Source organism: Spermophilus citellus (assembly GCF_964194105.1).
Source record: "Spermophilus citellus genome assembly, contig: SCAFFOLD_217, whole genome shotgun sequence".
NCBI lineage: Eukaryota > Metazoa > Chordata > Mammalia > Rodentia > Sciuridae > Spermophilus > Spermophilus citellus.
In genome coordinates, this window is record NW_027672999.1 from 443,304 (window position 1) to 470,000 (window position 26,697).

Consider the following 26,697-nt stretch of genomic DNA (forward strand, 5'->3'; position numbering starts at 1 on the left):
CAGAAATGGTATCAATACTAAATAATGGCTATTATTTATAGAGAATTACTGCTAGGCATGGGTACAAAGTACTTTATATATTGTTATTTTTTAAAAAGCCTGTAACAACCTTAGGAGCTCTATTCTATGATTAACCCCATTTCAGAACTGAGGAAGGGAGTTACAGCAAGGAGTAACTTGTCCTGAGGTCACATGTCTACTATGTGGTGAAACCACCTTTTGAACCTGGGGAGTTCCAGTCCTAAACTATAATTTATCCTGTTTCTAATAACTAATGTCTAAGACCTCTACTTAAATTTTTTTTTGTAACACTGATATTGAACTCTGTAGACACTAAAATACATTTAGTGGTTGTACATATATAATTTCCAGGTTAGTTTATTGAAAATTGTGATGACTGTATCTTCTTCAAAGTTATCTGACAGTATTTACACCTATTCTCTTCTATAACAAATTTTAATGACAAGGTATTATAAAATCAACATACACATATTTATTTAAGTAAAATTGCTGCCCCACCTCACATGACCTTTTTTTTTTCTTTGTAATATCACTTAATAGTCAAATTCTTAGCTCTATGTCTTAAAAGCCCTGCTACTCAAAGTGTAGTCTCTGAAGCAGCAGAATAGGCATCATGTGAGAGCACGTTTGATGCACAGAATCTTGTGCTGCACTCAAGAGCTGCATTTTGGAAGCTGAGGTTGTGGCTCAGTGGTAGAGCACTTGCCTAGCATGCGTGAGGCACAGGGTTTGATCTTCAGCACCACATTAAAAAAAAAAGGTATTTAGTTTCTCTACAACTAAAAATTAAAAAAAAAAAGATTAAAAAAAAAAGACCTGCACTTTAACAAGATCCCCAGCTGATTCATATGCAGAGAAGGACTGATTTAAAGTACTAACATTTTTTATTTTAAGTAGCTGAACTTTAGACATCACATCAGACTTTAGTTTCTCCAAATGACACTATGGAACATTCTTGTTATTCAAGCAGACTCTAGTTTCAGGCTGTCTTATAACAACACCCAAACCAGAACATTAGAAAGGTTTAAACTTGTTTTACTTATCTACCAATTGATATCTAGACTATTTGGATGACACTGATTTGTACCTATTTGAGTCTTATTTTATTTTGTAAGTGTTTTTTTTCTCTTAAAAAAAAAGTATAGGGGCTGGGGTTGTGGCTCAGTGGTAGAGCATTTGCCTGGCATGTGTGAGCCACTGTGTTCGATTCTCAGCACCACATATAATCAAAAAATAAAATAAAGGTCCATCAACAACTTAAAAAAATGTTTAAAAACTTATATATGTTCCACTAATTAGATAGCATATTCCTTGAAGTCTGGTGTTGATTTCACAACTGAACAAAAGTGCTCTACATTCAGAAACAGCTTAATAATAAATGTTGAATGACAGTCTTTAACATTTTTCACTAACAAGCAAAATATATTCAGTGTTCTGGCATCATAGCATCATAGGGTTCCAGAATCAGTTCTTTCTGTCTGTACTAAGTACTAACCTCTCTTAAGGATCAGGTCACACATTGGCAAATTAGGAGATTTTAGAACAGAATCTATTCCCAGGGAGAGTGTTAAGGGTTAATGGGAAAAGGCATTTAATATACTTTCTAGCCCTCAGCCCTCAGCAAAGTTAACTATTATTTACTATTGCTATCTGTAAACTAGAGCTCATTAGTTCTACAGAGAGCTAAAACTTACTGATCCTTTTCTCAAAATAACTATTGTCTCCACAATATTTCCTTCTCCTATAAGAAGCTGTTTTCTTCTTTTTATTCATCCCACATTTCTAAATAGTCTAATGAACTTTCAAAAAATGTTTTATACAAATCTAGGTTTTAGGAGTATTTGAACGTCTCAACTATAATGATACATAAAGATATCTTATGTTTATACTCAATAGGATATCTGAAAACATTTGCCTAGTTTTCAGGATAGAATGCTTAAGTTATTTTCATTAAAAAACATATGCTTTAATTCTACATTCATACCTCTCATTATTCAGTTATAGGTAAGGGAGTGAGTTCTGATAGAATACTCATTATAGTTATTTAAAGCAAGTAAATGAAGGTCAGCTGTTATTTTAATTTGTATATATTCACTCAACATCTTTGGCTCTGGGTCTCTATCTGCAAAAACTGAAAGTCAGTTAACAGATGCTCTCTCTATGGTTTCTTATAGTTCTGTACTACTAGTACTATGATCCTGAGTAAAAGGTAGATGTTTATTAGAAACTTAATTCAGGAAATTAAGGTGTTAGTAGATATATATTACATTCAAATGATAATAAAAATAATAGGGCATGGTGGCACATGAATGTAGTTCCAGCTACTCAGGAAGCTGATGTGAGAGGATTGCTTGAACCCTGTAATTTGGAGTTTATAGTCAGCCTGGCACTATACTTAATGGCTTCCATCTCAAAATACAAAAACAAAAAAACCTGTGTGTGTGTGTGTGTGTGTGTGTGTGTGTGTGTGTGTGTACGTATAGAATTAGGGCTAAGGAAATAACTCAGTGATGGAATGCTTGTGTGAGGCCCTTTGAGCCCCAGAACACACACACAAATGAAGAGAAACAACTAGTAAGCTACATCAAGTATCCTTAATCAACTACCACTACTTTTAGATCCAGTTGTGAAGGTTCATTTTTTGGGGGAGGAGATTATTCAGTATTTAAGATAAATCATTAAGTATTAATTCCTTTCAAATATACAGAAATAGTTACACACAAAAAAAATGTGCTCACTGCTTCCATGAAAACTCCAAACTTAATAAACAAGAACTTCTCAGATGTTACATAAAAATGGGAAAACGATCCTTCTCATGGATCATTTCAACTATAGTAATTTCTATGGATTCCTTTTTTCTTCTTTGAACTACAAATTCACTGAACCGTCATTTTAGCTGATGTCTAAATTAGTTTTATAAACAGATTTCCAAGTACTTATTACCAAATACTTCTACGATATTTAAGCAAAATAAGTAATTGTTAAAATAAATTTAAATGTTCTGAGAAAAATTCTATGGAAAGAGACAAAAACATAATTAAAAACATTTTAAACATTTAAAATTATTTATTACTATACAATGTTGAGTATTATATGTTTTAGGAAAACTACTAGTAGACAAAGAAAGTTAAAATTACTATAGCTCTAAAGGTAAATTTTCTTTTCTTGTTCTCACAGGGGTATTATTATGTTGCCTAGGCTGACCTTAACCTCCTTGGCTCAAGTGATTCATTCTCCTGCCTCAGAGTCCTGAGAAGCAGGGACTACAGGCATGCACCACCATGCCTAATTGGATCCTTCTCTTTAAGAAGGAGGGAGAAGGGCAACACAGGATAACTTTATAGTTACTTTCTTGTTATTATTATTTTGTGGTGCTGCAGATTCAAACCCACATTGAGCTAAATTCCCATTCCTAGTTCATTATTAATCTTTTAAGCACAAGCTTCATATGTTGTAAAACAATACTATCAATTCTCAGGGAAAAGTTTAAAAAGAAAAAGGAAAGCAAGCAAACCCAAATTCACAGTAGAGAGGAGCAAAAACTCAATGCCCATAGCACAAACAGGAGAAAAGAGATGCTGCCTTTTGTCCTAACTACTACATTTCTCCACTGTCCTCTTCATTCAGCCCGTACCTGCTAAATTATCCTTTCTCCCTCTCTAAATTTCTTCTTGCTTCAAAGTGCTCACACTAGTTATCCTCTCAACCTGGAATAAACTTCCTTCATAAGCTTATCAGTTCACATGTTTATTGTCTTGAAGATCAATTTAGGCACTGAATTGAGAAAGTCTATACTTTGGTTTTAGACCACAAACTTCATTTTGTTCAAATGATATTTTCAAGGTAACTGATTTTAAAATAACTCAAAACATATTTTGTCATTTAAAAATAAAGTGGTAGAGCGCTTGCCTAGTATGTGTGAGGCACTGGGTTCAATCCTCAGAACCATGTAAGTAAATAAAACAAAAGATATTTGCCCATCTACATCTAATACACACACACACACACACACACACACACACACACACACGAAAGAAAAAAAAAGTCCTTACCTCTTTCTCTTTTCTGTCGATAGCATCTCGCTCAGCTTGCAGTTGCACTTCTAGAGACAATTCTGCTTTAGCTTCTAAGGCTCCAAATTGTTTCTGGTCTGCTACCTTTAAATATATAAGAATGTTCTCAAATTTTCAGACATTAAATACTGATTATTCAGAGTGTGTGTGTGTGTGTGTGTGTGTGTGTGTGTGTGTGTTCATGTTTCCTTTTGGATAAGTAGCAATTCTCTCTGACCAGTTAGGAGGACAAACTCTACATTAGTGAATATCAAAAAGTTACAGATATTCAGTCTTGAATACATTCATAGAGTCAAACAGGAACTTTTGACACTTAAAATGCATTTCTCAGATAAAAATGAAGGCTCTTTCCCATCTGCCCCCACCCTCAAGCTTTCTTATTCAAGCTCTGATGTTTGTGTATCAAACTTTTCTTCATTAAAACACTTAATAAAGTTAACTCAAAATGTCACACCTTTTGAAAATTGTCTGTGCTAACAAGTAAGGCTTGTTCCAGTTCTCTCACTCTGAACTCTAGCTTTTCAATTTCTTCATTCCTCTCTTGTACATCTCTCTGAAGCTGTTCTTTTGATAGAAGCAGCTCACTGCACTTGTCTGTTTTTTCTTTTAGATCATTTGTTAACTGTTCAACCTGAAAATATAATAAACAAAAAAAATCTAAAAATTTGAAAAGTTCATAACTTTTAATTCATCTCAAAAATCATTTTTTTCAAAAAACATTTTGAAATGCTATATTAATTTCATTTTTTATAAGGATAGCAACTATTATCTCAAACAAAGGTTGATAGTTCCCAAGTTGATAAGAACTAGGCAGCACTAGTAAACAACAAATATTGCTTTTGCTCAACCCTTTTTAGAAAAATTTCTTTCTCTTAAGACTAAGACTTTAGCTAGGAAGAGGGGAAAACCACATTTTGAATAATGTTGAATTATCTAGTAATGGTACAATCATACTAAGACCTATGACCTTAAAGATGGCAAATTTGTAGAGTACTTACTGACTTGCTCTCAGAATGTGAAGTAAGATAACCTGAAAAAAAATCTTTCATGAATTATTTTTTGATAATAGTTATTTACAAAGCACTTTCAATCTATACATTGCACCATCCCAGAATAGAGATGAGGATGGGTGGTAAGAGAGAGCTGTACATTTAGTGTCTTAATAGTTTCTCCTGCATCCAAAATAAATGATGACACATCCCAGAACTTATCCCTGAAGACTGATATGCAAGTGCCTTCAATTCAGTGGCTCTGGGATAGAAGAATACAGGAAGGATTAATAAGATAATTTATGAAATTAGTTCTGATCAAGAGGGAGAGGAAGTTCCTAAAAAGATAAGTGATGGTAAGAAATAAAAGAATACTGCCTTTATTCAGTGAAATACTTGGAGGCAATTATACAAAATGACAATCATTATTCAGAACATTAAAAAATGCAAGCTTAATTATAATTACAGGATTAAATTTTAACAGTAATAAAGCTACTGAGAATAATAGGTTGACTAAGTTTTGGATTAAGTTCATAAGAAAAGGCTATAAAACAGGTACAATGAAATGGCATATTATAATGTTTTCACAGTTGGAATTTTTGGGTCTTCAGAAAAACAGAAGCTGGGATTAGTTCTGGCAGGGTAAGCAGAGAACAAATGGGTCACAATGTTCCTGAGGAAACTCAAACATACCTTAAAGTTTCATGAATGAGATAGGTCAACTTTCAAATATTTTTTAAAAAACTATATAGTAGAAAATGGCAGTCAAAGTTCTAGATCTTGAATTATCATTTGAGTTTCAATGAATAAGTCACTGTTTTTCAAAAGCTAAAAATACATTTGTTAGAAATAAGGGCAATGACTACAAACAAGGGGAATGATGACTTTTCTGCTATTCTAGCAGATTTAAAATTTCATTACAATGAACTTATAGGCATTTTATACTTCATTGAGGTACTTTTAAGAGAAATGAATCAAGTAAACTTCTTAGAAATTGTAGATAATTTTCAGCAATAAAATTATTTTCAGAAATAATAGTAGTTGAATTTAAATGTTAACTAAGGGCCACACTAATACTGCTATGCAGTGGGAGCTATTACTGTCTTTATTTTAGAAATGAATAAATAGATTTAAAAGGTTAAGTAGCTTAGTTACTGTCACACATCTACTACATAGCACAGCCATGATCCACTCTGGGATTGCCTTATCTCAAGCACAATCTCTTTATAACCAGGATAAGCCATCTTTAGAAATATATATAAGTGATATACGTATAAATATGTATAATATTTCCCATGTATCATTTGTTTAATAAATGTAGAGTTTTCTGTATGAGGAAAATGGACAGTGGGAGTGACAGAGTAGAAGCAGGGAGACTGGTCAGGAAGCTACCTCACACATATAGGCAAATAATAATGACAACTAAGACACAGGGAAATGAATAAAGCTGAAAAGAATAAAAAGATATAGTATAAATCTGATCCATTAATGGTTTGGGATCAGGGCTGAGAAGGAGTGGGACTGAGGAAGAATTCTAGAACTTAGCAAAGAAGATGATTTAGAAGGCACAACATTTATTGAGATGAAGAAGGAATAATTTTATTCTTGTCTTTTTGATAAAGGCTATTCAGGAACCAAGAATATGATTCCTGGATATGTTAAAAATGAGACATCTATGTGGAGACGGAGTAGGCAGTTGAAAATTCAAGTACAGAGTTCAACAGAGATGTTAGGAATAAAGGAACATCTGTGGGGCAGTTTACAGATGACTGGGAAGAAAATGTAAAAACAGAAGAACGAGGACTCTAAGACTAAGTCATGAGGTACCCCTCATTTATTTTCGGTAGGCAGAAGACAAATAAATACTGGAGGAGAGAGACCACACTCTACAGTAGGTGTGTCACAGCAGTCAAGAGAAGGCGATACTTATAGAAGACTGTAATGAGTGTCTCTAAATGGTTGAGTAGTATTAAAGACAGAGAGGTGATTACTAGATACAGCCAAGAGGCTTTGGGTAACCTTCATAGGAACAGTTTAAATATACTAAGGGGTATAAAATTCTAAGAAAAAGATGTTGGAAACTTCATTGTAGTGGACTGTAAAAGAGAAGAGAAAGGGAAATAATTAGTAAAGAGTGACTACAGAGAATTATCAGTTTAGTTGGGATGGGAGTAGAGAACTAGGCAGAGAAGTTTATTTAATACTAGAAAATATATAAAGATGGAAATAATTCCAAATTTAAGTACAACATTTTTATGTTTTGTTTTTTGTTTTTGATGGTGCTGGCATCAAATCCATGACTTCAGGTATGCTAGGCAAGTGTTCTACCATGAACTATAACCCCTAGTCCAATATAAACATTTTTTTAGGGTTAATGACCTCCTCACATTTAAGTAACATTCAATGTCCTGATTTTTAAGATTTATACCTTATTCACTTTTAAGTTTTTCATAATGTAACTCTTACTTCACACTCAAGATACAAATAGGCAATACCAATAAAATTGTTACCTCTCTAGTTTGATGTTCACCAACAGGCTGGATTCGAGGCACAACCTTAAGTTGTTGTTCTAACTTCTGTATTTCTTGTTGAAACACATCTCTCTCATGTTCTCTGTCAATGGCTTGCTCCTGAAATTGAACAATAATAAAAACAATAGTAATTGAAGAAACAATATTTATTAAACCGATTATCTCTCTTTAGTTATAGGTTAAGTTTGTTTGAAAAGAAAGGACTGATGACCATGGAATCACAAAGATTCAAAAATATTTTTGGTATGACACATTACCTATTTGGGTTCTTCCACAAAATTTAAATACTTAAAATTTATTTGAAGTACATTTGTTTTCATTTAGGTAATGTTAAACTCAGAATGAAATAATTCTCCTCCATCAATGAATGTACTTGTACAATGGAGAAATTACACTGCTAACTCAGTCATTAAGCAAATAAACAAACTGTCTGGTAAATCAATTTCTTATAATCTTAAGTTTTATACCTAAAATTATAAATAGTATAAGACTCTAATTCTCTGATATGTGAAGAGAAAATCTGGCTTATAAGAAATCTTAAAGAAGAATATCCATGTGAAATTAAAGATTTAACATCTTTTTGGAAGAGAGCAATGGAAGCTTGGCAACTATTCCAGTCCAAGTGCCACACTGTTGTTACCTGTGTTCACACCTTTTGAGGTGGACACAATAGTAGACAATTAGCTCTTGGAATTCTTACCTGCTTTGACTACTGATTAAATGAGAGACTAGTAGAAGATTAACTATGAATTTTGGAACGTTAACTAGTAGGGCTTATTCACAAGCTAGTGGCACAAGTTTTGTTGTTGTTTAGGTTTTTTTTTTTTTTTTTTTTTTTTTTGGTGCTGGTGATTCAACCTAGGGCCGGCCTCATTTCATTCATGCTAAGCAGTACTCTACCACTGAGCTACATTCCCTGCCCTAGTTTTACTATTTTCATTTTGATTGTTACATAATAAATTATTGGAATACTCTCTCCATTGGTGGAATACACACATAAGCAAAAATATTAAGAGTCCCTATAATTTAAAGTTAAAATAATATAGAACAGTATCACATAGTATTCTACTGAGAAAAATCAATATCAAATTGCAAATACTTACATCTAAAAATTTTCTCATTTTTTCTAATTGCTTTTCCAGTGCTTGGTTTTGCTGTCTTAAATCCATTACTTCAGCATTTTTTTCTTGTTCCATCACTATAAACCAACTGACTTGCTCTTCAACATCTATTTCCAAAGCTTTCATTTGTTTTTGAAGTTCATCATGTACTTTCTCAGCCTGACACTGCAATTCTAGCTTTTCCTTCATTAATTTTTCTGTCTCATGTAGTAATTCTGTTTATAAATGCAAAAGCATTCAGAGTTAATTATAATTAATGGTGCTTCCAGTAAATTTTACCTTCATGAAATAAAGGCTGAGAAATATTTTAAGTCCATATTAAAAAGTAAATATTCTCTTATAGAAATAACAAAATATCTTACTGCTACACATACATAAACTAGTATTATTAAAATTATGCAGAATTAACAAAAAGAAAGTCCCGTCACAAAAACACCATTTTTGTAAAAACATAGCAAATGACAAAAAAGCCACTTTTCACTATTAAGAATAGAACAAAATTGAATGAAATTTAAGCATAGAAAAATAACATTTTTATTTACCTCACACAAAAATTAATTCATTCCAAACCCATAAATCACTTTCATATGTATACATAATATACACAAAAATCACTGTAAATCTTTAAACAAGCAAGGAAGAGTTGTAGAAGAAGAAATATGACTAGACCCAGAATTTCCTGTTATTCTTACTCCTTATTAGATCCATATTACTGAGTTGTTTTTGCATGCTCACATGTATGTGCATCAAGGGAAAACTGACACGTGAGAGGCAGTGTGGTTAGCACTAAAAACAGACTATGTCTTCAAATCCTAGCTTGCCTCTTTTGTTTTACATGATATTCAATATGATGATCCTTGGTTTCCTTATATGTAAAATGGGAACTATATCATTGCCAATCTCTTACAGCAAATTTGGAATCAAATGAGTTAAAATATGTAAAACAATAACTGTAGTATAGTAAGCACTATTGTGTTAGTATCATTATTAATATAATAATAAAGTATAAAAGAAAAAGTAAACCAATCCTCTAATAAAGAAAATGGAAAGAACTTATCTCTAGAATCTTTATACTAACTGATGTACCAACACTATACTCAGGACAAGGAATCAACAGAAAAAATTTTTCCTTTGAAAACAACACTGTTACTAGATGTTAACATAAAGTAAATCAATCAGAAAGCCTCTTACTAAATTCCATTGATCTTTTTACTACCATCATCTTATAAACTTCCTGACTTAGAAGAGGATTCTGGAAAGTCATAGACTACAAGATTTAATATATTTGTTAACAAAAAAAAAACTTTTCTTTGAAAAATTGAAATTGTTTTAAGTTTCATGCATAACAGATAATAAGATGATGTCATTATCAATCTCAGTTGTTAATTTCAAGTGAAAATGTGAACTTTTATAGTAAGACAAGTTGTTTTGTTGTTAAAGAGAACAACTTTAAGAGTGAATCACAGCAGCAAAACTGCGAAATTAGAGACATGTTAGTTGGTTGAAAATCCAAGGGTTACTCAAAATTTGCATCTAAATCTACCACTCAAAAATAGTCCATGCAATTGTATGCACACACCTGCTTCAGGTGCTGCATCGACTGCAGCATCTACTAGTCCTATGAAAATAGAAAACAAGACAAGACACAACAAAAATATTATACATATTCTATTGGCTAAAATAAGATAATGCATGTGCCCACATATATATTAGAAAGCAGACGCTGAAGCCACTGATTATTATCACTGGAGATTTTAAGAAGTTCCAATATTTCTTGAATATTTTACATGTATGACACAAAGTTTTTCCCCATTAAAAATTACAACCCTAAACCCATGTTAGACTAATTTCATCATTTTACAAAAAATGTATGTTGTATTTCTTAATTGATCAAATGAAATTAGACAAACAGTTTATAATTCCAACTTATGTTTACTATAAAAGTGAGGACACAATAAACTGAATTTAAATTTTTACTATTACAAAGATTGACATTTACTGCTAAACAAACTTTAACGTCAAGATATTATTTAATTTCTTATTTAAGGAAAAATTAAGGTTATTTATAAATTTAAATTCTCTTTGAACTCCTACTACACTAGATGTCAGCCTGCTTCTAGCGCCATTGACCTTTTCCATCTATTTGGCTTGCAAGCCCCAGACCTGCTTATTACTAAAACAAGTTCTTAGTTATTTAATCCGACAATACATTTTTGCTGTCTCTTTTCTATTAAAAAGCCTAAAGCTTACACAATTTATAAAATATTCTGCCCCATTATTTGTAACCTTCTCTTGAGGCAGATTTTTGGGGTTAAGTAAAGAATTGTCTTTTCCTGTTAACAGTCAACATCTGCCAGAGATTAAAAAAGAAAGAAAAGAAAACCCTGGTTCTACTTGGTTGTCTAATAAGACAATTACCTATAGGTATGTTTGGTTATAATTTTTTTGAATATACTTTTTTTAGTTGTCAGTGGATCTTTATTCTACTTATATACAGTGTTGAGGATGGATCCCAGTGCCTCCCACTTGCTAGGCAAGTGCTCTATCACTGAGTCACAACCTCAGCCCACTCTGCTATTATTTTTCAAGTTCCTATATGGTATATGAATAATGGCATTGAAAAAAAGGGGGGAAAATCACTCTTAATGTTTAAAGAATATAAATGAAAAGAAAAGTGTTCCAAAGTCTGAAAATACGTACGTTGTACAACTGGACTTGCTTCTGCTTTCATTGCCGCCTTCTGTCTTGACAATAATTCTTTTTCTGCTTGGATTTCTTGTTGTTCTGCTTCCAATTCTTGCAACCTATTACCTGCACGTAACAACTCCTGCTCAAGGCGATCTATTATATCAGTTTTTTCCTGAATTTGCCTTTCAAAAAGAGTTTTTTCATCTGCGTAGCCATCAATGATACCTGTAAGATAAAATGAACAGGAAATGAAATTATAACTCATTTAAATTTGAACATTAATATGTTTTAATATGAACAAAAGAGCTGTTAGCAAAACTTTAAATCATTCCAACCTATTAAGAGTCTTGAATGAATTTGCTATTAATAGCAGCAACTTATTGACTTTTTTTTTTTTTAGTTGAAGATGGACACAATACCTTTACTTAGTATATTTTATGTGGTGCTGGGGACTGAAGCCAGTGCTTCATGTGTGCTATCAAATGTTCTACCACTGAACCACAACCCCAGCCCTTAACTTTTAATATGTACATTTGATTTAGTCGTCGTCTTCTTTTTTGAGTACCAGGAATTGAACCCAGGGGTGCTTTACCACTGAGTTACATCCCCAGTTCTATTTTATTTAGAAACAAGGTCTCACTAAGTTTCTTAGGGCATTGCTAAATTGCTGAGGCTGGCATTGAGTTAATAATCTTCCTGCCTCAGTGTCCCTGGGTATGTCACTGGGATTACAGGCATGTGCCACTGTGCCTGGCGTAATGCAGTCTTCTTATTTACCAACCTGACATTAATGTGAAATTTCTCTAAACTTTCAAATACTTTGCTATACTGAAGTATCATCACATTGTATATGCGTAGTTCACTTTAGTAAAAAGATAAAAATAGACAAGTTTCTAGCTTAATGTAAATCAGATATTATAAATCGAATCACAATTCTAATAGAGTAAAGAGAATGGGAGAGGGGAAAGAAGACGGGAGGGAAAAGAAGGGGATCATGAACTGAAATTTATTTCCATGCATGTATGAGTTTGTTGAGATGAACTCAGCTACTATGTATGACTATGAAGCTCTAACAAAACATTTTCTCTCAAGTTGGTATTTTAATTCTAGAAGGTTAAGGTCAATACCACAGCATGGGGGAAGAGGCAAAGCCCAAGGCTTTAGAGGCTTAAAGCCTATGGTCACTATTTAATGGTTACCTTAAACAATTCAATAACATCTTTACCTTCGGTTTTCTCATTTTTAAATTACAGGCATGTCTTAGGATGGTGGGATCATGGTAACAACTCTCCACCATCCATTTCTCTATTTTCTAAAATCCCTTTATATTTTCAGTAATTCTACAAGTTCCTTTTATATTTAAATGTGTATATGCAGTTTTAAAAACTGCTTGGAAAAACTCTGAAGACAAACTACAACTACTTTCCAATGGCTGCTCTAAATTAGAGTAGATTTGTTTCTGAATTTGGCTGTACATCAAAATCTCTATTTTAAGATTGAAGTTCTGCTACTCTGACTTGCCAAAGGCAAGGTACTTACCCTCAGCCTTACTGAGCTCCACTGCCAGCTGTTCTCTGGCCCTAGACTCTTCATGAAGGCGCTCTCGCAGTTCTTCTTGGCATTTAAGGAACTCTGTTGCCTGTTGTTTCTGTTTGAATGACTCACGCATCAATTCTGTTTGTGTAACTTTTGCATGTTCAAGCTAAACAAGAAGGGAAAGAATACATAAAGGAAGATGAAGTGTTGGAAAACCAGTGTCATTTTCCATTAAAGTAAGGATTTCAAATAAAAGACATATTTCTGACTTACAGTCACTTAAGACTGTTCTAATGCATGTTAACATTTGTGGGTAGGATAAGTCAATAGTAGACTCCACATTTGTTTTGAACACTTTAGAATTCGGAGGCATTAAAAATATAGCCTTCTTAGAATGCTATCATTGGCATATACTGACTCCATTTTTAAAATAGTTTTTAAGATGGTAATACACACTTGAGGCCAAAGCTCTCAATCGCCATAACTTAATCATTTGTGCGAAATTACAAAAAAGCACTAACTTTGCTTTAGTTATCTGAGCTTTTATATGTCACCATCTACTTATCTGTTTTTACTAAAACAACTACATGCAGAAAAAAAAACCTCCACAAAAAACAAAAAACTGAGCTCAAATGTTTCCAGTACTTAGCCCCAGAATTTTAAGAAATAATTGTATGTATTGACAACAGGCTTACAGCAAGTCTCTTAAATAAATTTTGTAAATTTACATAAGTTTGTGTATCAGAAAGACATTACTGCCATGTTTTAAGCTTAAAATGATAAAATGTAGTGGTTTCTAATTAGACATTAATAATGTATTATAAAATTAAGATAATATTTAAAATCTTATTCTTAAAGACTTCTGCTCCTCACACCTGAGTATTATTGCCAAACCAAATCAATTTCCAAAATATTCAGTATACAATTATTGTTTTTTTAATTTAATTCATTTTTTTATGTTGTAGATGGACAAAATACCTTTGTTTTACTTATTTATTTTTATGTGGTGCTGAGGATTGAACCTAGTGCCTCACACATGTTAGGCAATCACTCTACCACTGAGCTACAACCCCAACCCCAATAATTGTTGTTTTAAAAGAAAGTTTAAATTTTATTTATAACCTATTATTTAAAAATGAGCATAGATATAAGACTCATAATGGAAAATTAAACATAAATTTTAATTTGTAACTAATTTCCTAAAATATCTGTGAAAATATATTGTTACTTTAAAAAGGAAAAATTTTATGAACATGTTCACTTTTAACTACCAACAGTATTTTCCTTTAAATGTGGATAAATACTATATTTTAATTTTTACTATAAAGAAAATGACCATGAAGTATACATGCTGTACACAACTACTCTCCTGACTTTAGTCAATACATTTTTTAAAATACATCAATTGCTTCAATATGTACATAATTTTTATTATATACTAATGACCTAGAAAATACATGAAATATAGAGTTCAAAGTTATAACTAAAAGAAGATGAACTATTTTCCAAATTTACTACATAAATTTAATAGAGTATTTACAATAAAATAAATATTTGCTTTAGATAAATTTGATAAGTCTTTGTCTCTATGCTCCATTTCACGACAAGATCTAAACCACCTTCACATACATTTAGATATTTACCATGAAATCATGAAAAAACCCTTCAGTTTTAGAAACAAAGCAAAAACCTCAAGCAATCAAATAAGTAAGACTAATATATTTTATTTACAATAGCAATTGGGATCCACTGCATTTGGGATAAGAGTCCCCCTTAAAATTCTCATTTACATACTTTACACAATACCTTCTATCCAGTTAAGGTATGATTTACTCCTAATATCTATAATAGTATGAATTATATAAAAATTTTAAACTCAATATTTTCAAAGTATTTAGTAAACTCACCATTATACTTAAAGTATGGATAAGCTTTAGTAAAGATTATGACACTTAAAACAAAAGTTGTAGAAGGGGTAACAACACTATTCTAAAAACCATCTGGTTTGTTAAATATTACCTAGCATGTACAGTTAAAGTCACCAAAGTTATAAAAAAGTGCTGAATAACTTGTAGTCAATCATTCACAACATATTTGAGAATCAAATAAACCTGGAATACTGAATATGCAGGTATCTTTATGCTAAACACCTTTAGCAATGTTTATAAGTTTCACATTAAAAACAGAAAAAAGATATTTCTCTACAGAATTAGTTGACATATAGAAAACTAAAAATAAGTTCCTTATGGTGTAAGAAAATCTAGAAGCCAAGTTTGCTTTTACCTTGCCTGGAACTACTGTCAGTATATCATGGATGTAAACAATTCATTTAGCTGGTCTAGGTATCACAATACCTATTCTCTCAAATATAATCATTCCATTTTTATTCCCATTTTTATTCAGGATTGGATTCATAAACATACAAAAACAAGAATCTTAAAGACAAGCAGAATATTTTTTAAACAATTCACCTGGCACTGGAGAAGTGTAATATTATCTCATTCTGCTTTCTGGAATTAAGAACACAGCCAAGTTGGGACTTTTAGATCAAATTGAGCCCTTTGATACATTTAGGATGAATGGGCAGCAGTATATACCAAACAATAACAAAATAAGGTTCTATTCCGTTAACCTTATTAACAATACTTAAAATTTCATTTCTCATTATACTTATTTGTTAGTATATTAACAACATAAAGCATTTGAGTTTTAGTTTTATTATTAAACAAAAGCATAAATCACTTTTTTAAAAAATTATTTTTTAGTTGTAGATGAACATAATACCTTTATTCATTTATTTTATGTGGTGCTGAGGATCGAACCTAGTGCCTCACCCATGCAAGGCAAGCGCTCTACCACTGAGCCACAATTCCAGCCCATAAATCACTTTTTTTAAAAAAGTATTTTTCTTACTTATAATTCCAAAACAACATGAAGTTAATTTATTACCACCATATATGTTATTTTCCAAAAGGAAACAGCTACTTACCAGATAGTTTAGCTAAAATCTAATTCTAACAGAGAAAAACAAAATACTCAAGATTCTTTATCCACCCCCTCCAACCCCCACCCCCTCCACTTTTTTTTCCGCCCATACTAGAGATTGATCCCAGGGCCTCACACATGCTGGGCAAGTGCTCTACCACCAAGCTACATCTCCAGCCCCTTCTCCTAATAAAGTTATAACTCCTGATATTTTATAATGGGGAAATAATATAAACAACAACAACAAAATATATATATATATATATATATATATATATATATATATATATATATAAAGTTTATAGGGCCAGGGTTGTGCGCCTCAGTGGTAGAGCACTTGCCTAGCATGCATGAGGTGCTGGGTTCAATCCCGGGAACCACATAAAAATAAACAAATAAAATAAAGGTATTGTGTCCATATACAACTACAAAAATATTTTTAAAAATTAAGTTCACAAAATAAAAGAATTTTGCCTATTTAATTTTTATTCATTGGTCATCATAGTATTATAGAAAACTGCTTATTCAGAGAAAAATTATAATAAATTTTATTTGGAAATAAATACTTTACATTTATGAGTTTCTCACTCATGACAAGTCAATAGGTTCTATGAATACTTCAATCCCTTAAGATACTAATTAAAATCATTCTGCCTTGAACAGCTACAGCTAAATTAGTTTTCATAAACATTTCACAAGTTTTGCATTACATAAAAAGCTGACAGTTTTATTTGAATACTCCTCTGAACAAGATATATCTATCGTGAACACATAAAATAAATTTGAAATTCAGATAATTTTAAAAGAAGTAGAATTTATTGTTTTCTGATAAAGGCTGCAATTAGTTGGGGTAACAGATCCTCAACTAACAAGAAAAAAGAATTAGTATATAGATAATAAGATACTTTGAATTGTCTTCTTGAATTTGTAGCAATTTCCTTTTATGTTCTTACATTTAATTGAGCAAATCTTTTGGCCACAGGTATTACCTAGTTATAATATAATTAACCTTCAATTAGTTTAAATAAAATTAACACAGGTATAATTTACAATGAGAACTTAACATGTACTATGTCCATAAGACAACCAAGAATACTATGACCTGACTTATTTTATACTTCACACCAATATTGTTTCACTTAATCAAATACCTTATAATTAATAAAACACATTAAAGTCAAGACTGGACTTCATACTTTCATTCTCTATTAATCAGCATTATTGCTACTGTTTTAAACTGAAGATATTTTTATAAGTTTTTCTTTTTTTATATTCAAAGAAGCATACTTACAGATTCGCTAACTATAAATGTTTTGTCTTTGGAAAACATTTCTTCTGAAATAGTTAGTTGGTGGACCTCTGATTCTACTATATCATCAAGATGATCACTGTTTGGTAACAGAACTTTTCCATCTTCTCCTAACTCTTTACTAAGTGGCTTAAATTCTTCTTTAAATTTCATGTCCAATGCATCAGAGGTCTGAAGATCAATTTGATCCTGAGATAATTTCATTTCATTAAAATAATGTTTTTCATTTTGCTGACAGAAAGCAAGTGCTTGTTTTGATGACATAGTATTTTCTTTTCCCTTTGATAGTCTAGATAGTTCAGTTTGGTGAGCAAATGCAATGCTCATTGACACAATGACCTAAAGAAATCAATCAATCAAACAAAAAGGATTAGATTTATAAATACCAGCTGGATTTAAAAAGTGGGTCATTATTCAAAATTATATGAATTAGAAAAAAGCCTGGCCTCATAGTTTTAAAAACAAAAATAAATCCTCTGATAAAGTGATACAGAGATAGGCTATTTTTCAATAAATTTAACATCAAAGTGTTTTACTGCCTGCCTTTTAAAATAAAACAAGCAAAATTTTTCTAACTATAACATCAATAAATGCTCAGTAAAAAAATAAAAAAAAAAAATAAAAGTCTTTATATTTCTTCCTTCCAAAAAAATTCACTTGGCCATGAGTGATAATGTTCCGTGACAATCCTCCATCAGTATCTGTAGTTATTATCTAACATTACAATAATTTATCAGGGTAATACAACCACTTTTTCTCTTCATAACTTTCCCCTCATTTTTAGAATGCCAAACTCCTTCACAAGGTAACTATTTACAATGTAACACATATATAAAAACTTGTGGCATTCTGAAAAATTGTAATTACTATTCTATATCAAGAAAAAAATGTTCTTCTCGATGAAAAGCACCGCAAAACATTCTATGAAGCAGCAATTATAGTTGATGCTGTTATACAACTGTTTGGTGGACTATATATGAAACTTACAAATAAAAACAAAGTACATACCATCAATAAAATCTATGCTTTTTTTTGACAGTTCAAAGATCAAGAAAATCTATAAACCAAGAAAATCTTCCAGATAAACTATAAACTTACCTTAGCTATTTCTTCTTCTAATCTTTCTTGGTATTGTTTTTCCAACAATTTAACCATATTTGTTTCTTGTTTCATTCCACATTCATTAGAAAACTAAATTAAAGGGTGAAATATGACAATTTACACTGATTTTATACCATTAATTTTAAGGATGTACTCATTATTCCAAAAATATCACTATTTTTGGACACTTTCAAATAAAAATAAATTTCAGTTATCTTTAACTAAAAATATTAATCTAATAATCCTACAAAATAATTACACTTATTATAAACTTAAAGATGCAAAGAGAGAAATATATTTACATATCTGTAATTATTAGCATAAATTCTAGGGTGGGTTAAGGATACTTAAATATAATTAATAAGACATATATATATAAATGTATATTTATTTTAAGTAAAATGTTAACAAGTGGCTATGTTTGATAATGAAATTATGAGCAAATTTTCTTCTTGGTATTTATTAAAAGAACACAATTTTCCACATACAAATTATTTTTATCAATTAAAAAAATAAATCTTCTTTTAGAAATGTAGATATACTGTCAACATGAAAGTATTTGTTTATTTACAAATTATTTGAATTTCATCCAACAGACATTTAATAAGGGATGAGTGTGGCTCATATCTCTTCTTAATATCCAGAATGAGAAAGGGCAATAGGCAGTGATTTTAATTTTTACTAGAATTTAGAATTATTCAGTGAAGATGAAGTTGCAGTTGGGGGTTTGAAAAAAGTTTTGAATAATACAATGTTGAGGAGAGGCAGAGAGTGGTTCAGTGGCAAGCACAGTAAAAAAAAAAAAAAAGGGCTTTTCTATCATTACTTCTGTTGGAAGATGGCCTGATCCATTATTCCAGCCCTAGCACCTTGGATTTTAGGGAATCCTATACACCATTCTGAAGATACCCTCTGCTTCCATAAGAGGAAGAAAAGACTATGTTGGCCATGGTACTGAAGCTGATTTATTACACAGTTCATAAAGAAATGTTACAAAGAAAAAAATTAAACTGTAACAAGGAAGGAAAATTCTCAAATTTAACTTTCTCTGTGTTTTTCCTATGCTATGAAAATATTTCTATAGACATTCTGAATCTTTTACATAAGGTATTATCCTCATGCTTTATGCTTAATCTTAGCCAAATATTTACTACATAATTACAAAACTGAAGACATAAAACTGATAGTAAGAAAAAAGTATCAGTGTACATAACTGTTTAAAAATGAAGATTAAAAATAACATACCTCTATTGCATGATCAATATTATTTTTTAGACAACTTCCAGGATGTACTACTGATTTCTGTACATCAGATTCTTTAATTACCACTGAATCAACAGAGAAGCTAAATATAAATGAAAAAGTATAAAAAAATTAGTGTTATGTGTTTTATCCAAAGTTTCTACCATGCATAATGTGTACTGAGGCAGTGGGGAGACAAAAATGATAGTTCCCCCAGGGTTACAAGTATTGTAACTTAAAACATTTTTGACTAAGTTTTCCATTTAAAAGTAACAATGAATATTATGTAATTTAATGAATTTCAGTATAAATGTATGATAAAAAATTTATTATGTAAAAAAACATTTTTAATAAGTCTTTTAAAAATAACATCTTAGATATGCTTATATAGCAACAGTGTACATAATATAATATACTATATACACTGATACTACACACTACTTATATACCTAAGATATATGATACATATTATTCATATTACATGGATATCTAAATTACACAGACACAAAACATATAATAATATAGAATAGATTATATTGGATTAAATATATTAAAAGAGCCAGGTACAGTGGTGCGTGCTTGCAACTCCAGAAATTTGGGAGGTTGAGGCAGGAGGATCAAAATTTCAGGACAAGCCTTAGCAACTTAGTGAGACTGTCTTTCAAAATAAAATAAAAAAGGGTTGGAAATGCAGGAGGATGGCTGAATAAAGTATTTGCTTCCCTGACAGATCTGTGGAATGAACCAAGAAAAGCAGAAAGGCCACTTTTCAACAAGATGGGTGGGTGAATAGTCCAGAACTAGGAAGGACTTAACTGGAATTTAATACTGGATACTCAAAACAGATCATGGACTCAAGAGATCTTGTATAATAAATCTGTAAAATATCTGGAAGTACAAACCAGAATATCCCTATGTGAATGTAGTAAAGCAATAAAGGAACTAAAGGAACCCCCATTCCTAGGAAAACGGAGGTGTTTTGCAGTATGGAGAGCTTAAGAGCTCAGAGATACTGCTCAAAAAACAAAAAACAAACCAACAAACAAACAAAAAACCTCAGTAAGCTGTGCTGCACAGCATCTGTGTACAGGAGGGAAGCCACCAGCTTTCTTGGCGTCATGCATGGAGGACAGCAGAAAGAACCATTGCGAAGCAGTGGCTGGGGGGCCTGCAGCTAGGTGAGTCAATTATTGGCAGACCAAAGTCTGGCCCCCAAAATGTGCAAGGCAAACCTATGCTGTGTGATAGAGAGTGTTCCAAAGTGAGAAAATCAAGCATGGAGGGATATTTACACAGGAGAATACTGATCAAGGAAACCCACCTGGCTTTCCCCTCCCCATCCAATCAGCTGCTTGCAGTACTGGATGGAAGAGAAGTGCCTGACTGTGAATTTGAAAGGACAGGCAAAGGAGAGATCAAGTTTGGAGACCAAATGACAACCAGGGTTCATGGGGTCTGCAGGCAAAGTAGTGGGCTAAGAACAGATTCCTACATCACATGTGTAGAACCTAAAGGAGGTTCCCAAGGTGCGGTCTTCCAATGTGGACAGACAATTGCTGAGCCTTGGAGGTGTGATGACTTAAAATCTTCAGACCAATAGGCACGCAGTGAAGAGATTGGAACGTACCTAAGCCTACACCTTGGCTCTAGTAGTTCCGCTTCCAGGACTAACCCTCTCACCCTAGCAACCCTAACTACCCTGAGGGTAGAGCTAGCATCAAACTCCAGACAACATACCTAACTGCTCAGAAGAGAAGCTGAGAAACTTTTGAACTGCCATGGAAAAAAGTGTTCAATTTTTCATCCAGATTCCTTTTTTTTCTTCTCTCACATGTCTACCATTTTTGAAACCAAGTATTTTTCATGGATCAGTTTACTGAGGACTCGGATATCTGAATACTACATTACAGTTTTGTTGTTTATTATTTTCTTTTAAATTTTTTTTTACTATATATATATATATTTCCCTCTCATTTATCTGTCTCCTTGGATTCTCTTTCTCACTTTTCTCTTGCTAACACCCAACCTCTATTAAGTCCTCCCTTCATTCTTCCTATAATTTTTTAACTTCTATCTTTTCCGATCCTTCCTCATAAACATCACACCCTACATGACTTTTGTTCTCTCTTTGTCCACCAATGGAAACTGTAAACTTTTTTGCGAACTTACTGTTTATGTTGCAGACAATAATTGAACACATCATTTCAGTTTAATGGAACAAAACTGTGGATGCCTTAATAGGAGCTATTTGGTTTAAGGCTGTATATTGTTTGTATTGGGTGCAGTTATTATTTGTCTCTTCCTTAAAGGCGAGGTACTAGAAATCTTCAGGGACACTATGAATCTACAGGGTAGAAACTGTACTGCCTGAAATCCACACTGCTAGAAGGGCAGACATAAGAACAACATGAGAAAACAATGGAACAAAGTGGCCCAAACAAACCAAGATGATCCAATAATTAAACCCATAGACAACACAGTAAAAGAAATGTAGAAAAGGAGTTTAGAAAGTACATATTAGACTGACCTGGTACATAAAGAACGATATAGGGAATAAAATCAGAGATAAATTTGAGGAGGTAAAAGATCATTGCAGAGGCAGAGATTCTCAGAAAATGACAACAACAACAACAACAACCCCAGAAACCTTCAAAATGAAAAATCAATAAACCAATTAAAAATTCAATGGAAAGTATTATCAATAGACTACACCATTTGGAAGATAGAATCTCGGGCAATGAAGACAAAATATATAATTTTGAAAATAAAGTTGACTACACAGGGAAGATGGTAAGAAACCATGAACAGACCTTCCAAGAATGATGAAATAACAAGAAAAGACCAAATTAAGATTTATCGGGATAGGTGAAGGCATAGAGATACAAACCAAAGGAATGCCCAATTTTTCAATGAAATAATATGAATAAATTTCCAAAATCTGAAGAATGAAATGGAAAATCAAATACAAGAGGACCTCAAATGTACAGATCACAACAGACCCACATCAAGACACATCATAAAGAAAAAGGTCAATTATAGAAAATAAGGATTGAATTTTAACGGCTATGAGAGAAAAAATATCAGATTATATATAGAGGGAAACTAATTAGGATCTCAGGTGATTTTTCAACCCAGACCCTCAAAGCCAGGAGGTCCTAGAATAATATATACCTAGTTCTGCAAGAAGATGGATGCCAACCAAGAATTCTATATCTAACAAAATAAAACTTCAGATTTAAAGATGAAATAAAAACCTTCCATAATAAACAAAAGTTAAAAGAATTCACAACTAGAAAATCTGTGCTATAAAACATTATCAACAAAGTATTCCATGAAGATGGAAAAAAAAAGTCAAAGTCAGCAAAGGAAGGAGCCATACAAAAGGAATAATCAATCAAAGGAGAAATTAATTCAAAGTAAAAAGTAGAAATAAACTAAAATGACTGGGAACACAAATCATATCTCAAAAATAACCTTGAATGTTAATGGTCTAAACTAATAAACCCAAAAGACATAGATTGGCAGATTGGATTAAAAAAAACAAAACCCCAAAATCTGTTGTCTCCCAGAGACTCACCTCATAAGCAAAGACATCCACAGAGTGAAAATGAAAGGACGGGAAAAAACGTATCACTCACATGGATTGAGTAAACAAGCAGGGGTTTCTATCCCCATGTCAGATAAAGTGTACTTCAAGCCAAAAGTTAATCAGAAGGGACAAAGAAGACATTTCATACTGCTTAAGGGAATTATATATCAACAAGACATAATACGTTAAATATTTATGCCCCAAACAATGGAGCATCTACATATATCAAACAAACCCTCCCTCAATTTCAAGAATTAAATAGACCATAATACAATAATACTGAGTGACTTTAACAAACCTTTCTCACTACTGGATAGATAGTCAAACAAAAACTAAACAAAAAAAAACTATAGAACTTAATAATATAATCAATAATTTATACTTAACAGACATATAAAGAGTATTACATTCATCAACAAATACATGTTCTTCTCAGCAGCACACAGACCCTTCTCTAAAATAGATGATATATCTTATGCCACAAAGCAACAATTATGAAATAAAAAAAGAGATAATACCCTGCATTCTATCAGATCATAATGGAATGAAATTAGAAATCATTGATACAATAAAAAATAAAAACTACTCCAACACCTAGAGACTAAATAATACGCTATTGACTAACCAATGGATAGAAGAAGAAATCAGGGATGAAATTTTTAAAATACTTACCAGAGATAAATGAGAACTGATACAACTTATCAAAATCTCTGGGACACTATTTAAGCTAAATTCATTAAAAGAATGGAAACTCAATGAGCAAATGACCTAACATAAGATCTCAAAGCCCTAGAAAAGAAAAACAAATCAACACCAAAAGCAGTAGAAGACAGGAAATAATTAAAATCAGAGCTGAAATAAATGAAATTGAAATAAATGGAACAATTAAAAAATTAACAAAACAAAAAGTTGGCTCTTTGAAAAAATAAATAAAATTGATAAACTCAATTGTGCTAATGAAGACAGAAAACTCAAATCACTAAAATTCATAGTCACCAAAAATATTACAACAGATACTGTTGAAATACAGTAGAGAATCAGAAGCTATTTTGAAAATTTATACTCCAATAAAAATGAAAATTTTAAAGACATCAACAAATTTCTAGAGACAAATGAGCTACCCAAATGGAATTAGGAGGACATACACAATTTAAACAGATCAATATCAAGCAATGAAATAGAAGAAGCCATCAAAAGCCAACCATTTAAGTAATGCCCAGGACGAAACAGATTCTTAACCAGTTCTACAAGACCTTTGATGAATTAACACCAATAAGCCTCAAACTAATTCATGAAACAGAAAAGGAGGGAACTCTTCCAAACTCATTCTATGAAGCTAGTATCACCTGATATCAAAATCAGACAAAAACACATTAAGGAAAGATAACTTCAGACCAATATCCCTAATGAACATAGATGCAAAAATTCTGTATACAATTCTGGCAACTCGCATATAAAAACATTAAAAATATAGTTGTTATGGTTTGGTTGTGAGGTATCCCCCAAAAGTTCACATAAGACAATGCAAGAAGATTCAGAGGAGAAATGACTAACCCAATCAGTGAATTAATCCCCTGATAGGAATTAAATGAAGTGGTAGGGTATGGCTGGAGGAGATGGGAATTGAGGGGATGGCTATGGAGTATACATTTTTTATCTGGAGAGTGGAGTCTCTGTATGGAGTATATATTTTGTATCTGGAGAGTGGAGTCGTCTCTGTCTCTCTGTTTCCTGATCACTATGTGAGCTCCTTCCCTCTGCCACACTCTTCTTCCAGATGTTCTGCCTTACCTCAAAGCCCAAGGGATGGAGCTGGCCTTCTATGGACTAAGGTGTCTAAACACCATGATCCCTCAAATAACACCATGAGCCCTTTTCCTCTCCTAAAATTGTTCTGGTCAGATCCTTTAGTAACAGAAATAAAAAAGCTGACTAAAACAATAGTGCACCATATTCAAGTGGGATTCAAGGTTGGTTCAACATACAGAAATAAATAAATGTAATTCACCACATTAATAGACTTCAAGAAGAATCATATGATCATTTCAATAGGAGCACAAAAAGCATTTGACAAAATAAAGTACCCTTTCATGTTTAAAACACTAGAAAAACTAGGGATAATAGAAACATATCTCAACACTGTAAAAGCTACACATGCTAAACCCAAGACCAAAATCATTCCAAATGGAGAAAAACTGAAGGCATTCCATCTAAGAACTGTAGTAAGACAAGAAAACCCTCTTTTTACCACTTTTATTCAATATAATCCTGGAAACTAGCCAGGGCAAGTAGACAGAAGAAAGAAATTAAAGGGATACGAATAGAAAAAGAACTCAAATTATTACTATTTGCCGACAATATGATTCTATATTTAGAAGACCTAAAAAATCCACCAGAAAACTTCTAGAATTAATGAATGAAATTCAGCAAAGCAGCAGGACATAAAATTAACAACCATACATCAAATGCATGATACATCAAATCAGTGATAAAACCACTGAAAAAGAAATTAGGAAAACTACCCCATTCACATTATAGTCAAAAAATAAAACAGAATATTTGGAATCAATCTAACAAAAGAGGTGAAAGACCTCTACAGTGAAAACCACAGAACACTAAAGAAAAAAATTGAAGACCTTAGAAGATGAAAATATCTCCCATGTTCTTGGATAGGCAGAATTAACATTGTCAAAATGGCCATACTACCAAAAGCATTATATAGATTTAATGAAATTCCTATTAAAATTCCAATGACATTCTTTGTAGAACTAGAAAAAGCAATCATGAAATTCATTTGGAAAAAAAGAGACCCAGAATAGCCAAAGCAATCCTTAGCAAGAAAAGTGAAGCAAGAGGCATCATGATACCAGAACTTAAATTATACTACAGAGCCATAACAACAACAACAACAACAACAAAATGGGATGACACTGGCACCAAAAGTGACACATAGACCAATGATACAGAATAGAAGACACAGAGACAAACCCATATAAATACAGTTATCTCATACTAGACAAAGGTGCCAAAAATACTCAATGGAGAAAAGATAGCCTAAAAAATGGTGCTGGGAAAACTGAAAATCCACATGAAGCAAAATGAAATTAAACCTCTATCTCTAATCTTGCACAAAACTCAATTCAAAGTGGATCAAGGATTTAGGCACTAGAACAGAGACCATGCACTTAACAGAAGAAAAAGTAGGTCCAAACTCTACCATCTCAGCTTAGGAACTGACTTCCTTAACAAGACTTCTAGAGCACAAGAACTATAAGCAAGAATCAATAAAAAGATTCAAACTAAAATGGTTCTTCACATCAAACAATCAATAACATGAAGAGAGAGCCTACAGAATGGGAGAAAAACTTTACCACATACACCCCAGAGCATTAATCTCCAGGATATATAAAAAACTCAAGAAACTTAACACCAGGGGCTAGGGCTGTGGTTCAGTGGTACAGCGCTTGCCTGGCATGTGCGAGGGACCTAGGGTTTGATTCTCAGCACCACAT

At 32.2% G+C, this 26,697-nt stretch overlaps 1 protein-coding gene across 1 annotated transcript in view; it reads right to left on the reverse strand.

Annotated features, from left to right (window-relative positions):
• The window catches only part of LOC308640268 (A-kinase anchor protein 9-like), a 63,263-nt gene that overhangs the window by 28,368 nt on the left and 8,198 nt on the right, over window positions 1-26,697 (reverse strand). Inside the window, exons 6-14 of the mRNA XM_081312234.1 lie at window positions 19,600-19,699; window positions 18,352-18,444; window positions 17,236-17,592; window positions 12,963-13,125; window positions 11,436-11,648; window positions 8,718-8,950; window positions 7,594-7,713; window positions 4,549-4,725; window positions 4,074-4,178 (exon numbers count right to left, since the gene is read on the reverse strand). Of these exons, the coding sequence (XP_081168360.1) occupies window positions 4,074-4,178; window positions 4,549-4,725; window positions 7,594-7,713; window positions 8,718-8,950; window positions 11,436-11,648; window positions 12,963-13,125; window positions 17,236-17,592; window positions 18,352-18,444; window positions 19,600-19,699 (1,561 nt within the window). The remainder of the gene's footprint in view (window positions 1-4,073; window positions 4,179-4,548; window positions 4,726-7,593; window positions 7,714-8,717; window positions 8,951-11,435; window positions 11,649-12,962; window positions 13,126-17,235; window positions 17,593-18,351; window positions 18,445-19,599; window positions 19,700-26,697) is intronic.